A 22007-nucleotide genomic window follows, 5' to 3' on the forward strand; every position below is an offset into this window, starting at 1 on the left:
CTTTGTGGAATATGTACTTTTTTTTTTTTTCCCCCTCAAATGACCTGATTGTTGTTTTCAATATTACCCAGTGTTCAAATAGAGCTGATGGGAAGATACAAAATAATGGCGTCCAATTTATTGCCACACAGATGCCTGTCCGGCCAGAGCAGTAGCGGAACACAGATGAATTGCATACAATTTTAAAGGGGCAACAAAGGTGTGGTAATCGCAGCTGCTGGTGTTAGTCTCCGTATTCTTAGACCAGTGGTTCCCAAACTTTTTCAGTTGGTGGTACCCTTGGAGTCTCCATAATTTTTTTTTTTTTTTTTTTTTTTTCAAGGCACCCCTCCAAAATAATTACCGAGCAGTTCCGTTTTATAAGTAGGTGGGTCAAAATAACGTAATACGTTTTTAGCTCAGGACAGAAATACTTAGTAAGTTGTTAGCAAAAATAATACACTTAAATCCAAGGGAAAAGAATATAAATATATATAAAAAAAAATATAATTTATATTTCTGTCAGAATAATTTACAGCTATCACGAAGAGGAATAAGATCAAACAAAATAAAACATGTACAAATATCATCACACTGTGCCCCTTCATCTTCGCTCTGTGCGGCCCCCCTTCATCTTCGCTCTGTGCGGCCCCCCTTCATCTTCGCTCTGTGCGGCCCCCCTTCATCTTCGCTCTGTGCGGCCCCCCTTCATCTTCGCTCTGTGCGGCCCCCCTTCATCCTCTTGCCCCTCCATTACTGTTTCCTATCGCCCTTTTCCCTCCGTTTCTTTACTTACCATTCTTTGCCTTCTTTCTTCTATCTTCTTTCTTTCGGCTCCTCTCTCCTCCTGCTGCTCACTGAATGTCAGATGTGATGACATCACATCTGACATTAAGTGAGGAGCAAGGAGGATGCTGGATCCCAGGCGCCAATGGATTGCTACGTTTTTTCCTTTTTTGTTTTTTCCTTTTTTGTTTTTTCCTTTTTTGTTTTTTCCTTTTTTGTTTTTTCCTTTTTTGTTTCCTCACTCTGGCCACTGCCCTCCAGTGATAGCGCCGCGGCACCCACTTTGGGAACCGCTGTTTTAGACTCTGCTTGCTGTAACATTTTTCTCATTCAGCCAAGTGTCTGCCTTTTCTTGTGCACCAATTTTCATTGCCCCTCAATGGAGACGAAACACTACGGTTTTTATATCCACTTTTTTTTTTTTTTTTCTAAATGACGCATCAATCATTTGGGAAAAACAGTGACTTGCATAACAAAACGACCCTACAGTTGTATAATTCTGTCGTCCCCCCCCCCCCCCCCCCCCTTGTAGTCCTTTACTGGTCAACCAGTAGAATGAATTTCAATAAAATACATTGTATCTTCTGTCCACACACAATCTAGCCAACCAAATTGTCCATAAGACACAGGAGTGTTGCTTTTATGTAGTGGGAAATCATTTCATGCATGTATTTGTTTATGATTGAATACCTCTGATTATAATCATCTCAATGAGGAAAGCCCCTTTTTTAAGTAATTGTTGTGTGCCTGCCTTTAACTACCATTAAAGTATATTGTGTTCTCTTTCTGCCTTCCGTCTGTGCGCCCAGTGTGTGTTCATGCAGTCTAAAAAAAAAAAAAAAATGTCGTTGAGGCAATAGCAGTTTTATTTCGGATTTCCAGGCTTGGGAAACAGTTGTCAAATCCTGTGGCGTAAAAGTTAACAATTGCGCCTGCTTTATATAGACCTGACAAAGAGACCAAGAAGAAATCAAAGTAATGGAAAATTGAAATAACCTGAAGGTGCAACACCCTTTTATAATGTTAGTTGTCTTTTGTGCTATAACTGTGTGCTGATTCACCTGTTCTTTAATCAGATTGTTTGACATACAGTGGACACACAAGCAATTGTCCAGCTGTAGTCAGACTAATTGTTCCCTGTTGCCGCCCAGTCGTTACAGTTCATCACCTGGATGACGGCACAGCGGCACCAGTGTGATCTGATTCTGTGTTTAGTAGGAATACATCTACCATTGTATTAATACTCGTACAGTCATCCTGTGGTGCCACCAGATCATTAGTAGTAATAGCGCACAGCTGTCATCCTAGACTAGTTATGTTGCCTGTTTTAATTAAGAACATCAGAATAAGATTGGACACGCTATAGACCGGTCTATTAGACTAGTGCATAGAGCTGCAGAATGGTTTAGAATAAACAGGCTGATGCTCTTCAGCGGTTATGGAAATACCGCTGGGACTTGTAGTTCTACAGCAGTTTGCGAGCCACAGGTCGCTTTAGTCTGCAATACATGATCAATTTTGTATTGGTGAAGACTGGTCTGTACAATGCAGTGTAGAATAAATCTCTATATGCTCTAACCTGGTGCGGGAACACTGAGCCATAATTCACTACAACATAGCAATAATATTGTTGGCAGCGGAGACCTATTTGAAGCCACCAGGTTGCACAGCAATTGAAGTTCCCTGCAATGCAGGGTCTCTGGTTTTTAATGGGGTTTTGTATCGTTAGGACGCAATGCAAGAAGATCAGTTAATCAGTTTTTTATTTTTTTTTTAAGATACACAAGAGTAACTTTCAATTTGCACTGCAGTGCTGGATGGACTGTAGTAAATATTTTATTGATGGAAATTCAGTCTGCTGCTTGATCCTCTTTCAAGGCTGCCGTGTGTGGACTCTTAGAAAACAGAAAGGAGGCCAAATATGTGTCCATCGTGAATGGACAATGACAATAATATGGATTGTAGAATGTCACTCTTTACATTCCCATCTAGGGGGTAAATGTATGAAGCTCCAGGTTCTTCAACACCCGCGAGTTCGGCGTCTTCAGCGCTTAAATTTAAAGCGGCGCTGCCTTGTAAAAGGAATTCCCTTTACAAGGCAGCGCTGCTTTAAATTTAAGCGCTGAAGACGCCGAACTTGTGGGTGTTGAAGAACCCAGGGCTTCATTTATTTACCCCTAGGAGTATATTTACTAAACTGTGGGTTTGAAAAAGTGGAGATGTTGCCTATAGCAACCAATCAGATTCTAACTGTCATTTTGTAGAATGTACTAAATAAATAACTAGAATCTGGTTGGTTGCTATAGGCAACATCTCCACTTTTGCAAACCCGCAATTTAGTAAATATACCTCCTAGACTTTTTTCTTGAGAACCTGGGTAGTGTAAATGATGAAGAGGGGGCACATTTTCACCAAGACATTCTGAGAATGGAGCATCACTACCAAGAAAGCTGGGATGATGATGGGACTACTGCTGGCTCTTTTTAGAGAAACCAATGAGACCCTGTACAAACGGGAAGCGTCATCCTCTTTCCTGAAAGCAAAGTGACTGTATGTTTTATCTTTCATTAACCATTACCTTACTGCTAATTTGGATTGTTATGAGTTTCTGAAGTTTAGATTCTGCAGGTTTTAAGCATTGCTGTAGTTTCATTAGTATTTTATAAATGAACATAATGAGAATATTTTAAATTCAGTTGAGATTAAGTGAAATTTGAAGTTCTCTTTATTCAGATATAGCTATTACTGTTTTTGTTATTTGTGTATCTAATAAATGTGCTGTTATAGATGACCAGTGTGTTTTGGCCTTTTGCCCCCCCCAACTGAATTCAGCATCCCTAAATTTGGCTAAAACACAAACTCACGTGCCAGCTGAAGAGAATATTTTATAATTTGTTGGGTAGTGTAATTAAGTAATCGCAGCAATCCAGTGAATCGAGTGGTATTTGGATTTTCCTGGCTAGCCCCACGCTTTGAACTTCTTTTTTGTCTCCTATTGGGAAGCCATTCTTCATGTTGCGGCAACAGAGGGGGTTCAAGATAAGTGTCTGCTTTGAGCCAATTCGGTACGAAAAACTTCTGTAAGCCAAATCTCATGGGTAGGTCCGCTGGGTTGCACAGAGTTGCTGATTTCCCATCGTGTGAAGCCTGAGTACTCGGAAGCCCCAAGGGAACCTAATATTTTGGTTCTTGAGAGCGTCTGTTAGTGGACAGAGGAGGTGACGTTACGTTGTTGGGCTGTCTTGTAAGATTGTCTTTTTGTCTGTTGAACTCTGACCTCCAGTCTTTTGCAAGATCTCTTCTTTTACTTTGTAGTAATGGAGGTGACAAATAATGTCGTCTTGTTCCATCTGGGGGCTTGGTGCCCTGTTGAACATGAGGTTGTTGGGGTCTAATATTTCATTAAACATTTTTGTGAGAACATCGATATCTTGAGGAGGGATATCCCCGGGACTCCTCTAATTCTCAGGTTATTGCGTCTGCCATGATTATATACATTATCTGTGCATTTCACACATTACCTTTGCCTGGTTGTTAACGGTATCACTCCACAGGGTGAGAAGGTCAGATTGTTCCTCCTGAGTGTTCTCCAGTGGGTAGACCCTGGATGTAACCTGAGTGAGGTCTGATTGTAAGCTCACAAGTTGAGACGTGAGACCATTTTGAAGCCTCTGTTCAAGGTTTTGGTTATCTAGTTTCTTTGGTAATGTGTTGAGACATTTAAGGATTTCTTCCAATTCTGCAGTGGTCAGAGGAGATATAGGCCCTTTGTTAGAAGATGTCTCTGACATAGAGCGTCTCATTGGATACGTCTGTAACTGCTGACAGAGAATTTGGACTAGTGAGAAATTGAAGCGACCTGACTATGGAAGGGATTTTATATATTTATTTTTTTTGTGGCTTTCTTAGTTGACTGCTTTTTGCCCCCCCAATGAGAGAATACAATTGAAACACCTTTTTGTTGAATATCAGATGATATCTGGTGATGAAGTAAGATGTTGGAAGACACCAGTCCCCAGTATTATTATTATTATTATTATTAATTTTTATTTATAGGGCGCCACAAAGTATCCGTAGCGCCGTACAAGGACAAACAATGGCACAGCACAGTACAAGTAACAGTAAGCACTATAACTCTGGGGGCTCAGGCACAGCATGAAAGAGAGGGAGGGAGGGGAAAAGTGAGTATAGGCAGGTAACTATGGCCCAAGAGGGTGGGCACGGATGACAGGTTGAGAGTCACTGAGGGGAGAGGAGACAGAGGGCAGAGGGACTGAGAGGAGGTGAGCTGAGTAGCTGGAGAGCGCAGTTAAAAGTGATGGAAACAGGAGGTAGGAGAGCCCTGCTCAAAGGAGCGAACAATCTAAAGGGAGGGGAAGACAGACAGACACATGGATGAGACGTAGAGACGGGAGAAACGGAGACGGAGTCGAGGAAGGGTGAGAAGGGAAGAAGGGATGAGAAAGAGAGGTAACTGACCGGTGGGAGTTTAGGCATGAGACTGGAAGGCTTTAAGGAAAAGGTGGGTTTTTAATGTTCGTTTGAAAGAGGACAGATTAGGGGAAGTTCTGATGGAGTGGGGGAGCTTGTTCCAATGGAGGGGAGCAGCGCGGGAGAAGTCTTGGATACGTGCGTGAGAGGAGGTAATCAGAGGGGAAGAGAGGCGACGATTGTTGGATGATCGCAGTGAGCGGGAGGCAGTAACTAGGTGTCTTAATTGATGAGGCTTTAAAAGTAGGCCATGTGGGCCTCCCTATATAGAGACTGTTAGTTTCTATAACATAAAGATTCTGCAACAATTACATCTTTACATATGCAGGAATGCTGCGGTATTAAGAAATAATTTTAAAGGAGCCCCGGTGAAGGACACTGATGTGTGTGGCGTTATACAAAATGTAGCAGGTACTCTTAATAAGTGAGGACCTTCATGTAATGCAGTCAGAGGTCTCTGAGTGTGTAGTGTGGCCTCACTGTTACAGCAAGTCACTGGATGGCTACAATGGCACATATGAGACAGGGTCTATGGCTAGTAGAGGTGGGTCAGCGGTATGCCATGTGAAGGGAGACTCTGAGGGTCGGAGCTGTAACTGTCCACTGGTGCTGATAAGTCTAGATCAGATGTACTGTATGTGAGGGCTGCACACAACCAGGGTCCTGATTATTAGATGTTTACAAGCATCCCAAGTTGATGATAAACTGATGCCAATAATCATGCAGGGGGTCTTCTCACCTGAGGTGACTGGGAGCAGTGCAGTCACTTATGAAGGTAGCACTATGTAAAATTCAGTAATAATTGTGCTTGGTAGTGCGATCTATCAATGATATGTTGGTCCGGTAGAATTTGTGTGAAATAGAAACAGACCGTGTACAGGTCTCACAATGGTGCTCCCGCCGCACTCCACTTGTCAGGAACGACTGGAGGAGAGTTGAGGTAGATTGCAATTGAGAATGTACTGGCAGGTTCTGCCCAAATTAGGAGACAGGCCCCAGCATGATTGTCTGAGATTCCTCAGTGCCAATAAATTCTGGGTTACACTGCCAACCCATCGGGCTGTGGGCCTGCAGATCGGGTGCGTCCGTCTGTAACGCTGTATGCAGGATGTTTCTTTGGTGTCCTGCTCGTGAGAGGTGCCTGTCCACTCGCTCAGACTGGTTTTCGCCACTCGGGTATGTTATCTGCTGCTATGTCAGCCCGGAGGCTTCAGCAGCAATCGATCCGACAGGCAGCCGGCAATGAGCTGCAGTGGGCTGCCTCCGCTGATGTGCTCCTCGGGTATCGGCCTCCACACCAATGTATCCAGTGGTTGAGGGTGACACAGAACATCTAGAAGCAGAAATGCTGTGGACGATTGGTTCTTTCCAAGCAGGTCAGCACACAGAGCCTCAGGACCAGGCTATGCCCTGCAATGCAGGCCTCGATCCAATCGCCACAGATCTTTAACCTTTCCTAAATCACTATTGGACATAGATCCTAAATTCACTAGAGAGGTAAATGGTCCACAGATAGATGGAGTTTGCCTCATGTCATCTGTATCTTCATTAGTTTGGGTTCTGTCCCTTTTGGTCTCTTGTTGATTCTGCTCTTGAGTAAGAGTTTCCTGCATTGATTTCATCATCCAGGAAACTGGAGGTTCAGACACCTCCCCCGTCTCCTATATAGTCATTTGGTAATCTCTCTCTGTCTCTCTGTCTCTCATATGGGCCTCACATAAGTACTGTTACAAATAGAAAGTACACTAATATTTAAAAGACAACCCCTTACCTAGCGATGTCCTTCATCTGTTTGGAGGCGAGCTCTGGATCCATTTGTGTAGTGTAATCTCTTTCTGCATTCAGGACAGTCAAGCAGCCAAGGCAAATCTTGTAGAATAAATGCCAGCAACTTGAAAATGAATGATGGCAGAGGCCTGTATTGCAGCCTGAACTTTAACACGTCTCGGCAGCTCTTCAGATATGTACCGTGTGTGTGTGTGTGTATATATATATATATATATATATATATGTGTATATATACATACGTGTGTGTGTGTGTGTGTGTGTATACTGCTATGGCCAGGAAAACGTTAGCTTAAAGAATGGTGCAATGAGCGACAGTTGGCACCTAAAACAGGTGGCGCTCAGAAGGGGACCCACCCAGTTCTGCCAATAAGAAGCATGCAACCACCCATGAAGATATCCTGGTTGTGAGACTGGTGTGTCCAGACAGAAGCCGCATAGCCATAGTACATACAATGACAGTACGCATAGTCCTTACTCAGCTAAAACACAGTGTGGATTAGGAGTTGCCTTATATACCCTCCAGCTGTTTCTTTTCCCCTGTACTCAGCTGCTTAGGGAGTTAACTCATGATAAGGGCCGCCAAGGAATATACAAAGGAAAATCCTCTGTCTGCAGAAATCAGGAAGTTGTGGAGGTACGGTACAAGCAAAACATGTAGTTGTCTTAAAAACGCAGGCGACTCTGATATGGTACATAACAAAAAAACAAAATCACCAAACGTAGTGTAGAAAATATGAAGAAAACTGTTTTTAAATTGTTATTTAAAAGGTGGCCGTCTATCAGAGTAAGTAGTAGAGAAGCGATTATCTGAACTGTAGAATTTGCGGTGAGGATATCCTATTTAACCGTTTACAGGTATATCTGTGTATGGAACTCAATCTTCAAGGATGCAAAGTACATTTCAGTGCAGAGCGGAAAACACCTCAAATTCTACAATTCAGATAATCTCTTAACTCATTTGTTTGGTATGCGGCTACCTGTTAAATAACGATTTGGAAAAAATATTTATGTGTTGTAGGTATTGCATTTCTAGACAAGTACATACAAAAGAAGCAGACTTACTGTATGTGTACGCTTTTGTTTATACTTGTATTCATGATTTGCTTTGGGTTAAGATTTTAGCGCTATGAGCTTTATAATACTTTGTAATATTTTAAACTCTGAAATGGTCATTATAAAAATCCTTTGTGCTCCTACTGAAAGATAGAAAGGAAGGGCGAAAGAAGCACCGTCCGTGGGTCCCGTGGAATCTCTGTACTTAAATCCTTCTGATAGTTGTTGTCAAGTACTGTGCTGGTACAGTCCCTGAAAGCCTCACTGTTTGCATATAGGGGGTCACGGTATAAAATCAGGCCTCTGTGAACTCTGGTTTCCAGCAGTGCATCCTCTACACAGCCACTGGCTCACTTAGCAACCTACTGTTAACCTTTCTATTATCACTTCATCTGTGTATACCTGCATCCTGGAATAACCTAATGACATGCAATTAGTAATCAGTTGCCAACACTTAGGGCTTGCTACCAGAGGCTCAGGCCTATATAAGCAGTTTCCTGTGAACAACACATTGCTGGTTTACTGAGCTTGTCTTTGTGAACCAGCACGTTGTATCCTGTACCTTCCTGACTGCCTTCCTATGTTTCACCTCTGGCTTTCGGACGCCCTCTCTGGCGCGCTGACGGCTACCTCTGGCGCGCTGACGGCTACCTCTGGCGCGCTGACGGCTACCTCTGGCGTGCTGACGGCTACCTCTGGCTTATGACCCTGGCTCTTAAATGACTAACGCACTGGCTCTGGACCTCTGGCTATTTTCTGGACTTGCTATTACTTGAGTCTGCAGACTCATCCTCTGTACTTAAAGGTAAGAAAAAAGTATCTGCCTTACAAGGACCATAATTCCTGGCAGTTGGTATTGAGCATTCTTAAAGTTCAAGGTTGACAGAAAAGTCCTCAATAGACTTATGGTTGACGAAACTATCTCCGTTTTTAATTTTCTCTGTATTATGTTGGTTTTCTACCAGGAACATGGTAGAATATATTCCCTTCCCTGAAGCCCTGGTGAAGATCGATGAGGGAAAACATTAAATATATGAGGATGGTATTTGGATACTCGTACCTGGCTGTATTGCAGCCTGATTTCCTACCCCACCCTATCCAGACAGCAGTAGACAACACCTAAACCACTTTCATAGCTGGAGCTGATCCTGACCTTGCCTTATCTTTGGTGAGGAAGACGCCAAGAGTTGAAAGGCATAAAATCTGCTGCAAGTGACCTAGCCTTTAATAAGCACTACCTCTGGTCTCATCCCCAAATATCCCTTCATCAGTGGAGAAAGTGTTTTTGATGTAAAAAATAGGTTGTGGGGTAAAAATCAATTGAAAAATTAGTTGCCACCAGCACTTATAAACAAATCAACGTAAATGTAACACTAACAAACTGTTTAAATAAAAAAATTAAGTTATTGGAACCTTATTTTAAAATAACATATAAAAACAACATTATTCTAAATATAATTGCTGTAATGATTGTCAATAAGGATAACAAATACTGGATGGAAACAAAATAAATCTAAAACATGTTTGCATGTGTTAATTGAAGAATAAAATTAAGCAGACAGCGAGCGTCCTAATGGCTGTTAAAGGTGGAAACATACAATCCGATCAGAACATCATAACCAGCTAGCTGTTTGAATGTAAAATCAATTGATGTTAAAACACAGAATTCTCGTTAGACGTCCTTTAGCAAATAATAAAAAAGCAATTCATGCAGATGATAAACACACATTAACCGATTGTAGCCACAAAGTTTCAGTGTCCAATGGATAGAACTTAGGATATGTCTCCAGCAAGAGGTAATGAACACAAAAACACAGCTTAGCACAGTGACTGTTGTAATAAACCAGTCGGGAAAGTAACCACGCTGCAGACACATACTTGCAGTAGATGTACTTTACCATTCAAACAACGATGGAAATGAGAGAAATTTCCACAGTGAATGAATCGTTCACACTGTAGCCTCCAAGTACTGCGTTCAAGGGAGAGCCAGTAAGAATAGAATAGCCAATATTAAAAATTGAATTTTAGGTGCCAAGTGGACATGCAAAATAAAATTGCAGAAGGTCATTCAGTAATGGTGAAACATCCAGAGAGGACAGAAACATTTGAGTGTCATCTGCATAAAGTAGATACTGAAAGCAAAAGGAGCTTATTGGCTTTCCAAATCAGGTGGTATAAATGGGGAGGAGCAGAGAGCTGAGCCTTGTGGTACTCCAACTGATATAGGAGGTGGATCCACAGAAGCCTGAAAGACATTTTATAGCTAAGATGAAAACCAGGATAGGATAGTGCCCCATACTTGCCAACCTTTGAAAAGTTAATTCCGGGAGATCCCGGGCAGGGGTCGTGGTTGGAGGGCGAGAGGGACGGGGTGTGGTCAATCGCGTCATTTTGTCCCTTCCCTGTGACAAAATGCCGTTTTTGTCGTGGGTGGCGTGGGCAAAATGACGCGATTCACAGTGAATTGCGTCATTTTGATGAGTAAATTGCAGTATGCAGTATACTTGCCTGCTCTCCTGGGAGTCCGGGAGACCTACCCGAATTTTGGGAGAGTTGGCAAGTATGTAGTGCCCTAATGACCTGGGGAATACAACATTTGCACGAGAAGTGAGTGGTTGATGGGTTTTAATGCAGTAGGGAGCTCTAGGAGAGTCACAAGTAAGTAGTGGCATTTTACATTTAGCAGTGATGACTGAGGAGGGTCCAATAGGTTGTGTGAGTAACGGAAGGGTGTGGGGTGAGTGTAGTTAAGCCTTTCGAGGAGCTGGAACCGGTATGGGAGATGAGAGGTGTGACGGTAATCTGGGAGATCAAATTTTGTGTTTATTTTTAGAATAGGAGTGATTACTGCAGGCTGGAATAATGATGAAAAGATACCAGTGTAGTGGGAGAAATTACAGATGTTAATCAAGGCTGGGATGAGTAAAGGAAACAGTGAATGAATGTGAGAGGATAGGTGGAGAAGAAATACTTTATCTTCAAAGGGTGCTGGAGAGGAATGAGAAGAGGATATCCTTTCATGTTAGTTCTTGTACTTGAAGTAAGAAGCAAGATGTTGGACAGTGATGTTGGTCTGAGTGGTTGGTATGGGATTATTGAGAAAAGTGTATTAAAAAGGTGTTTTGGGTTAAAAGACTGACAGAGATGAGAGATTGGACGTATATTTGTTTAACATCCAAAACATTTCGGTAGGCTTGGAAAATAGTAGTAGTTTTAAAGAAGTCAATATTTTTGAGACATCTGCCAGTGATGTTCTTTATTAAAGAAATCAGAATCAGATAGTTGGGAGAATCATGTCCCAGCAGTGGCTCACAATGAGGAGGACAGTTGGTCCACTGGGAGAGGCATGTGTGTGTCTGTGTTACAGAATGTGAAGCTGATGGAGTATTAGTTGTAAAACTAAAGTAAATTACTATTTAAAAAACAAAAAACACATAAAAAGTGCTCATATGCAAAGCCATACACATCTCAAGATATCTGCAGCTAACGCACCTGGTTAACTACAAGTCATCATCATATTTGCACCTGCCCTGTAGCAGGTACTAAAGACACCTCCTCACATATACAGTATGTGTGTGTTTCTGCGGGTCTGTATGAAACATATTTGCATAAACGCCTTCACTGTGCTCTGCCAAGGTTATTACAGCCCTTCGCTCCCCTGTCTCGCCTCTCCAGGTGCAGAGAATGGACATTCTAGACTCAAGTCTGCATAGGCACATATGCATGCACTCACATTTTAGACATGTGGGCAGCGTGGTGGCTCAGTGGTTAGCACTTCTGCCTCACAGCACTGGGATCGTGAGTTCAATTCCTGACCATGGCCTTATCTGTGAGGAGTTTGTATGTTCTCCCTGTGTTTGCGTGGGTTTCCTCCGGGTGCTCCGGTTTCCTCCCACACTCCAAAAACATACTAGTAGGTTAATTGGCTGATATCAAATTGACCGTAGACTCTCTCTGTCTGTGTGTTAGGGAATTTAAACTGTAAGCCCCAATGGGTCAGGGACTGATGTGAGTGAGTTCTCTGTACAGCGCTGCGGAATTAGTGGCGCTATATAAATAAATGGTAATGATGATGATGATGATGATGTGCAGAGTGATTTCACACTAAACAGACTCTGTCTCAGCCCCTGTGCACCTCAGTGAATGAGTAGATACATATCGGACAGCTACAATCTTTCTGGTTACATTGTGATACAATGTGTCCCTTGAGCTAATGTTCTAATTGTATAATTCCCTGCATTAGTCTGTGTCCATTACACCTAGTGCTCCTCTGTTTTCCTTCAGCAGTGTCTCACTTGCTACATTTCATATATACTAATATAGATGTCACGATCGGTCTTTGATGTGTATGATTGCACAAAGGTTAATGTTCCACCTTCTTGTTCCTTCTCTTCTAAATTACCCAAACACTATGTCAATAAAATTTGATCCAATGTGATAATGCATCTGGTACCTTTTCATAAATGTAGATGCTGAGGTTCATGAACAGAGCTTGAAATGTTTATTATTGTAATTAATGTCCTGTAGACACAGAGCAAATGCCTTTAATGTGATGTCCTGAGCTGACATCCTGCTGATATAGCATTGTTCTGCTACAAGGCCATGTGCTCCTTTATATTCCTCTCTGAATCTGATGCCTGCTATATGATATCTTAAGTGCTGTGATGTGGGAAGACATGGAGGAGGAATGTAATGATATCGAGAGGCTGGACATGTGATCTGTGCTGCATTCTCATCAGACTCTCTTCTCATTGTTTGTTCACCCATTTCAAATTCTGGGGTCAATGTGGATGCAAATTATGCTGTAGAACATAATACAGATTATTCCTATATTTGCATATACCAAAACACACATCACATTTTATATATATATATATATATTATACATGGAATCCATTTACATAGCTAGGTACTGATATGGAATCAGTGAGCCCCAATGGAGTTTAATCACTGTTCCCTGTTCGCTCCTCCACTTCACAGGAAGCCAGTGTCAATATGCAAACAGAGCTTAATGGGTATGTTAAGTTTGGGTACACACTACAGAAATTTCAACCAACTTTTTATGCTGAGCGATTTTACATGCGATCGATGTTCCGATCGCTCGGTCCATGGACTGCATACACACTAGCCTTGTTTAGAACGATAAAGGGAAGAGCGGACGTCCCTTTAGCGACTTTTTACAGCCATGTTGTCGTGAGCAATGACTGTCATTTCGTACTCACTGTTGTGGATCGGTCGGAAGTTTATACACACTACACAGCGGAAACAAGATTGGAACGAAAATATTAAATAGTACGACCAACCAAATGAGGCGACAATCGTCCATTTGGGCAGACTTTTGACCATCGTGTCACTGCACACACTGACCCGACTTTTGAACGAGCGGTCGTATGTCGGCTGATTTAGCCGATTATTGGATGAAAACTGTGTAGTGTGTACCCAGCTTAAGACTGCATCCTGTACGTAAGATAGTCCATTCATTCCAGTGGCTGTTCAAAGTAAGAGAGGTAAATTTATCAATCTGCGGGTTTAAAAAGTGGAGATGTTGCCAATGGCAACCAATCAGATTCTAGATATCATTTATTTAGTACATTCTACAAAATTATAGAATCTGATTGGTTGCTCCAATTTTCATACCCGTGGGAAACTCGCAGCTTGCTAAATTTACCCCAGAGTCTCTGACAGCATCCGCTGCTGTCACGTAATGCCAGATTTAAAATCATATATAAATTGTGAACATCAATCTGAAAGAAGTAAAATGCACTGCAAAACAAATTGCACTATACATATTAAAACTATAAAACAAAATATAAAATCTCAATGGCTATAGCTAAACTTATATAAACTCAACATTTGAAAACACAACAAAAAGGGGGAAATTGCTTGCATAAAAATGCTCCCAAATCAAGATCAATATTCAATCTCTTTGATGCCAGTGTACCCATTTCACAAAACTCCCCCAACACCAATGTTTCTTACCAAGATTGATCCCTATACACACTAAATGTGATGGATCCTTATTATCTGTAAATAAAACTGATTAAATACACTGAAGAGAGAATTCAGATCAGCGCAAGCTCCCATAGGAGCCTTGTGTGATGTGTGCACACTTCTGGGTACTATACCCGAAACATTGCTGATTGTTGCTCGCACCTCTACATCTTGAAGAATTGACTCTGCCAATATGTGTCACTAGGCCCTTATTCATATTTCTGATGTGCTCAGAGACTCTCAGTTTTAATTTTCTAAATATATGACCTATATATTAAAGGTCGCACAATTAGGCATGGGAGCCAAAGCGGCGACCACTATTACCCTGGGCCCCTGTTTAGTCTTTATCCACTAATTAAACTGTTGTGTAACTTTGTGGCATGTTTTTACTATCCACGTGTGCAACACTCTAATGTGTTCACTACAGGTGTTTTGTAAGCTGTCAATGTGGGATAAACCTCTGGGCTTGAAAAGTGTTTTCTCTAATTGAATCCAATAAACAAGGTTCAATTGTAATTTTAGGGGATTTTAATCCTCTCCCTAAACAGTACTAGAAAAATCTTAACGTCTTTGCCAGAGTGAATGAGGAACTATAAGGTGTGTAGAGAAATAAAACAAATCTACAAATACTGTAATAGAGCTGTACATCCTCACCAGATAATGTATTACATAATCCAGGATTTCCATAAACCCTTATATAGGAACTCAAATGATTGCCTCAATGATGTTGTTCTACCATTGGAACAACATATAAACACCAATTGGTGATGTCTTCCAGTCCACTATACTACTGCACACTATGGGCCTGATTCATGTTTGAACGGAAGTCTGTGTGCATGAAATATCTCTGCCCATGCTCCGAAACGGACCTTACACCAATGAGCACAATTTATGTCTGCATGCAAATGACACGACTGACTATAACTTGAGAGGTTGGACGCGGGCGGACTGACATAGACCATGTACTGTCAGGCTGTAACGCAGATACCGGCGATTCAAGACCTGGGGCTAAATGTATCAAGCTGAGAGTTTTCCGGCGGGTTTGAAAAACCAATCAGATTCTAGCTATCATTTATTTAGTACATTCTACAAAATGACAGCTAGAATCTGATTGGTTGCTATAGGCAACATCTCCACTTTTCAAACCCGCCGGAAAACTCTCAGCTTGATACATTTACCCCCTGGACTAAGTATGCTTAGTTTTACCCGTATCATTTGCTACAGGGCAGGTGTAAGTGACGACTGATAATGATGACTGACACGGCATAGTCTTTATTTTTAATGGCATTTTATTTAATATAAGAAATTATATATATTTTTAATTTTTTTTATTGATGATTATAGTGTTAAAAGTTGTTTGTTTTATAATATCGTTTTTCTTTATTGTGTTACATGTGACCTTATATTGTATAGATTCTTCTGTGTACACTGCAGTCTGTTGTGTGCATCTACGTAAGGCAGAGCGTAATTACACCCAAATTCAAATAGAAACGTATCTTCAGAGACGTTTGGATTTGAATACAGCTATGCACAATTTCCGTATTAAGATGCAATTTTCTTTTCAGCAAGTGCAGCTATATAGAGAAAACCTCACTGCAAGGTGGATAAAGCTAGGGAGCCACTTACAGCTCCTCCATAGTGACTATAACATCTTAGAGCAATATGAATAAAGTATTCCTTTGTGAAATATAGTGACGTGTTTATTGGCAAAGGTACATTATCAGTCTGCAGAGTATTTGGCTGGAACGTTTGAAGGTCTGATATAGGCCTGTAATGCTTTGCTCATCAAGTACGCTAAATACAGTGTAGACTGCTTTGTGGATTGTAGCTATGTATCATTGTGCAGCCTGTTTGCCAGTGACACCTATCAGGAATTGCTCTGGTCCCGGTAGAAGTTCTGCGCTGTCGTAAGTGCATTAGACATTTTATCAATGACATGGTTTTATTTTTAACTGTAGTCTCAAAGTGAATATTTAGGGGCCCGATTTAGTCTCTGTGCTGATATTCTTCCTGGTTATCATCATCATCATCATCAACATTTGTTTATATAGCGCCAGCAAATTCCATCGAACTTTACAATTGGGAACAAACATTAATAAGACAATACTGGGTAATACATACAGACAGAGAGGTAAGAGGGCCCTGCTCTCAAGCTTACAATCTATGGGACAATGGGAGTTTGAAACACAAGGGCATGTGCTAATCCAATCCATGCACAGCTGTAATTTATGTATTATTTGTAAAGGGCTATGTGCTGAGTTGTCTGATGTTTACATGAATCATGAGTAGCTCTTGCTGTGGTCATCCATGTCCTATCTCCTTCCTCTCAACTCCTCCTCCTTTTCTTTCCTTCGTTCCTGCATCCTCTGACACCCACTCTTTTCCTCCTCCTCCCCTCCTCTATAGTCTCACAGATACAGACAGTCTCTTGTTTTAAGACATGCAGCTGCTCCTTTCTGCACTCTCTCCCTGGGGATACCCACTTGTCACAGACAGGCGATCAGAGTGGTCCTAACAAGCCCAGAGAGGTGAGTAAGGAACCTAGTAACTAGAGCATCTTAGTGTAAGGTGGTACCCAAGGAGACATGCAGTGTGATGCCCTAGAAGGGTCATATCCATACTCAGTGCAGAAACCAGACCCGTGTCCTGTGATTGCCGTGTTTTGCTAGAATGATTCAGTGTCGTAGTCTGTGTCTTGAGTTATTCATCAGGGGCTGTTGTGCATCAGTCGTCCAGAATTAGTTGGGGGCTTGAAACTGTCTGAGATACTGCTTGTGTTGTTTGCGATGCTATAATACCAATGACACACTTTGTAATGTGTTGGATGCATTCTGTGATGTAATTCTAGTTTAGAGCAGTCGATGCTGTAATACGCTGACATTTCATATGTGTTGATGCAGCCACAGAGGTGCTGTAAGGTGTTTATAGTGTGGAGTCTGTTGTATGCAGTGGGATGTTTTGAAGCGCTTAGCGCAACGGGATCCTCTGTTACAGATCAATGATCTGAAAGGCGCTGGGCGCAGTGCAATAGCCTGCAGGTTATTGACAAGTTCTGATCTCGCCTGCAGTGCCCAGAGCAAAACAAAGAATGGATTTGTGCTGCAGAATCACACTGCAGAACTGGTAGATGGGAGCATAGCGAGATGTCAAGAAATAGAGGAGTTGGAGAGCAAGAAAGGGGAAAAGAGGGTGAGGAAATGGTGACGGCACAGGAAAAAGAAACAGGTGTATTATTCACTCTCCTACCAACACACGGCTCACCTGCTTGATTCCACATCTCATCATGCAGAATATATATATATATATATATATATATATATATATATATATATATATTATACTACCATGTCACACTACGGCTCCTTCTCTCATCATATATACTTCTATCTCATGATATATCCTTCTATCATCTCTCATCATATATACCTCCCTGCAAGAAACTTGTCCATCTCCTTTGTTTTCTCTCTTGATTTTCAGAAATAGGATGAAGTTGGACTGCTCAACTGGTGTCCACAGTTGTTTAAGGTCCTCTTATAGACCCCATTCCCTTTGTGAACACCATTGTTACAATTTTATCACATGGGAAGTCCTTTATACAATCTAAATGAATCCTAGATAAGGACCTTAAAAAGCAGTGGACACCATTTGAGCAGTGTGACTTTAAGTGTACCATACAGGTTTATATAGTGTATTTTAGATATAGATACTCTCTCTTTCATGCCTACATGTTTATTTACTCTTTATATCTTTTACTCCTTTTGTCTTTAGCCGTTCTTGCTCCTCGTGGGCAGGCTTTGGCTCTGGTCTGGGTCTACTCTCCTCCTTGGTAGGACTAGCGCACTGGTTTTTTTTCCCCTTCCTGTCTAAGACATGGATAACAAGGCATACAAAGTTGAAGGCACATGGCCCCCACAACAATGCAAATACACCCTGGAACGGGAAAAGAAGAAGTCTAAGCTTCCCCCAGGGACGGTGTCTGTGGCCACAGGGAAGAGTGGGCCTCCTGTTACAGTTATAGAGATTTCCCCTGAGACAACCGAAGTAAATGATTATTACTTGTGGTCCATATTCAACTTCGTCTACCTGAATTTCTGCTGCCTGGGCTTCATCGCACTGGCCTACTCACTGAAGGTGAGTCTTCTTTAAGCTATTATCAGTCAAAACAGACCGTACAGAAACAAGTTGGCCTCAAAGTATGAGTAGGGTATGAGGTTATATTAATAGGATCTAGACCAGAGCTCACTAAATTAAGCAGCACGGTGGCTCAGTGGTTAGCACTTCTGCCTCACAGCACTGGGGTCATGAGTTCGATTCCCGACCATGGCCTTATCTGTGTGGAGTTTGTATGTTCTCCCCGTGTTTGTGTGGGTTTCCTCTGGGTGCTCCGGTTTCTTCCCACACTCCAAAAACATACTGGTAGGTTAATTGGCTGCTATAAAATTGCCCCTAGTCTGTGTGTTAGGGAATTTAGTGTAAGCTCCAGAGGAACAGGGACTGATGTGAATGAGTTATCTGTACAGCGCTGCGGAATTAGTGGCGCTATATAAATAAATTGTGATGATGATGATGATGATGATTGCATAGCTGGTTCCAGTTGAGATGACGTAATGTAGGTACAGGACAGCTCTTAAGATAGGTAGGTTTACATTAAAGGGTATAAGCAAAATTCCAAGATGTTCTAAGCGAAAGATCTAGAGCAGAGGTGTTCAAGTTTAGTCCTTAAGGACTACCAACAGTTCACGTTTTCAGGATTTCTGTCTGTAGAAACAGGTGAAATTACTACTGATCCAGCCAAAAAGATTAACTCTATGACTAAAGAAATCCATGAACTGTTAGTAGCCCTTGAGGTCTGAGTTTGGACACCTCTGCTCTAGACGTATAAGAGTTTGACATTCTTGTGAGCCAATAACTTAACACTCCCTTTTGCAATTCATACAAAGAATGTATCAATAAATATAATACACCTATCAGAGGGAATAGCAGAGGTATCAAGGGGCAAATGGACAACGTTTAGCCTATGGTAGGCAGAAGAAATACAATCTTGATCCAGATATTTTTATTAATTTTATTTATTCTTTACAGGTCAGGGACAAAAAGTTGTTGAATGACCTCACTGGAGCTGTGGAAGATGCAAAAACAGCGCGGCTCTTTAATATCACCAGCTCAGCACTTGCCACACTCACCATCATTATTGTGCTGTTGTACCTGCGCTCCCCACCGGCTCACTATTAAGAACATGTGTCTCTGTATAGAGACTGTGAGTGATATCCATCTTGGGGCGAGAGATAGCTCTTCATCTTATACTGAAACAGTGAGCTGTGTACAGTATAACTAGATGTAATAGTCAGTCTCCGTTATCTCCCTTCCCTCTTTAAAATTTCGTCCACAAATTTGTCCGAACCTCACTGTGATGTCATCATGCCTCGCCGCAAGGCAGCCTCCAGTTGGCTGATGGCAGCTAATATGCAAAACATCCGTGGGCGAGTAAACCACCTCAGCACCGCAGGGGGAGGCGGCTCTATGCGTAAGATTGAGATGCTTTCTTGGCCCCTCCCCCCTTGTGCCTCTTCGAAAATGACCAAGCCTGTGAATTTAGAGTCATCTCTTTGGGCAACTTATTACATCCCATCAAATAAAGGACTAATGTTTTTTTTTCAAGGTTGTGTCAGTGTTGTTGGGCAATAAACAATGTTTTGTAGGATCGGATCTGTATAGATCACAATTTTCCAAACTCCTCTGAAATACCATATTGTCAGTGATGGAATTCTGTGTATAATGAAGGAAATTCATATATCCTAGTAGAGAAATGTGGCACCAAATCGTTAATGGCTTGTCAAATTTGTGCATTAAACATGACCTGAAGCTGCATGTAACACTTTAGTTACAAAATTACCTCATCCAGCTTCATATGCGGAGTTCTCACACACATTACGTCGGCCATTTTGGATTATTTCTATTAAAGTGGACAGTGTAACGTGGTGTGTGAGTGGATGGCACACAATGTACTATGATCTACTAGGCCAATGGTCCAGTCGTTGTGTTTAATAAAAAAAAGCCATCAGGAAGTACTACATTTTATTATAATATAGTCATAGAAGTTCTGATATTTTTTATATTCAGTTAAAGGTGTGATGAGAAGCAGGGATTATGTGTACATTTAGGTAATTACAGAATTCCTCAGCTACAAATGCAGATTGCAGGCTGTGAGTCTATGGACCCTGCTAAACCAGAAAGCACAGATACTATGGGGGTTTATTTACTAAACTGCGGGTTTGAAAAAGTGAAGATGTTGCCTGTAGCAACCAATCAGAATTTAGTTATCATTTATTTAGTACATTCTACAAAATGGCAGCTGATTGGTTGCTATAGACAATAACTCCCCTTTTTCAAACCCGCAGTTTAGTAAATATACCCTTATGACTAATAAGGCTGTTAGATAAATCTGTAGATGGTAGGACAGAAACACAAGGATGTCTTGTAAGCCTTGAAATTAAACATTTTGTGGAATAATAAATGGAATGTGTCATTAAAATGAGATTGTTCAATGTACCTTTACCAGCCTTAAATAGTACAGTTGTGTTTTTGATATTGGCAAATGTTTACATAACATTCTGATTATCTATTTTAATTTGTCGTTGTGATGGACTTGACATATCGACATGTCCATATAATACAAAAGTTACGGTAATATTTGTATAACCTTGTGTAAAGTATATCTCAATAAACTGTTCTGATGTCATCGCTTAACATCGGTGAGTTCTGATGTCATCACTTCAGTGATCATTTGGAAAGCTTTTGTATTTTAAGGAATAATGCACACCTTACTGTAAATTATTATGAACATTGGACGTCACCTTGGAATTCCATGTACACCCTTGTTGACTTCTAATACACATATAATTTAAAGCATAGTTGGCCTGGCCTGGCCTCAGGGAGACTGCCAGGCTTTCTTGGGAGTCCGGGAAATCACCAACTACTTTGGAAGGGTTCTGGGCATTCTGGGACAGTTGGCAAGTTTAAAGTAGGGAACGCAGGTTGTCCAAGACACAGGCAGCCTGGATATTGTTAGAAATTGTGTGGCAACAATTTGTGTACAAAAAGTGATACACATCCCTACTCAGAAAAAAAGATGAACTTTTTATTAATTCTGAAAACGTGGAATTACTAACAATTCCCACGTGTGAAAATTGAACAGCTTAAAATGTCCGCAGACTATCGGCTACCACAGTCTAGTGCCACCAGAGCTTTGCGCGATGAAGCTCGGCAGCGATGACAGGACTTGAATCTTCGCAAGCAAAAATGAGCGAAGATTTCACTACCATATTAATCTGCAGTGTGTGCATCCCGCGAGGTTCCACCAGCACTTCACGGTTAATTGAATTCTCCCACAGATGACGTTCAAAGTACAACTCTGCTAAAAATTGTCCGAGAAACTTTCCTTTGGTTCTCATCAGACTTCATATGTTAACTAGCTGTAAAGTATTTACCTTCTATTCTAAAGATGCTGATATTTTACAATCATTATTGGCTATTCTATACGCTTGGTACATTAGAATTGATTGTGGTGAACACATCTTTTAAAACAAGTTGGCACGCAACATGTATCCTCGTCAAAAGTTGCTTCCTCACAGGAACCAGGACACATTTAGAGTGACAGCGACCTAATGACACCAAAAGGTCACGTACTATTCAGAAATCCTCTAATAGACATTGGACATTACAGAAGGTGCTTCCTCAGCTACATCATAACCGCCATGCGTAATAAACCTAGCCCACACCTCCACACAACAAAGGTAAGCTGCCCAGGTGGCACTGGCTGCATTGCTGGTAGGGTACATTTAGCTTTAATTCACATTGTGATTGACACACTGGGTTTACAATTTCACTTTCTATATTTACAGTGAAATGCCTATCTATAG

At 41.4% G+C, this 22007-nt stretch overlaps 1 protein-coding gene across 2 annotated transcripts; it reads left to right on the forward strand.

Moving 5' to 3' along the window:
* The first annotated feature begins 16457 nt into the window (after positions 1–16457).
* Positions 16458–20835, forward strand: IFITM10 (interferon induced transmembrane protein 10). Of its 2 annotated transcripts, none has more exons than XM_075187906.1 (3): positions 16458–16616; positions 17957–18219; positions 19171–20835. In XM_075187906.1, the coding sequence occupies exons 2-3, from the start codon at positions 17959–17961 to the stop codon at positions 19318–19320; spliced, it is 411 nt and encodes a 136-aa protein (XP_075044007.1). In that variant the 5' UTR covers positions 16458–16616; positions 17957–17958; the 3' UTR covers positions 19321–20835. The 2 variants fall into 2 exon arrangements, with proteins under 2 accessions (XP_075044007.1, XP_075044006.1); XM_075187905.1 differs by having other exon boundaries at positions 16460–16616; positions 17857–18219.
* The last annotated feature ends 1172 nt before the right edge of the window (positions 20836–22007 follow it).

This window comes from Mixophyes fleayi, chromosome 10 (genome assembly GCF_038048845.1).
Source record: "Mixophyes fleayi isolate aMixFle1 chromosome 10, aMixFle1.hap1, whole genome shotgun sequence".
In the NCBI taxonomy this organism is placed as follows: Eukaryota; Metazoa; Chordata; class Amphibia; order Anura; family Limnodynastidae; genus Mixophyes; species Mixophyes fleayi.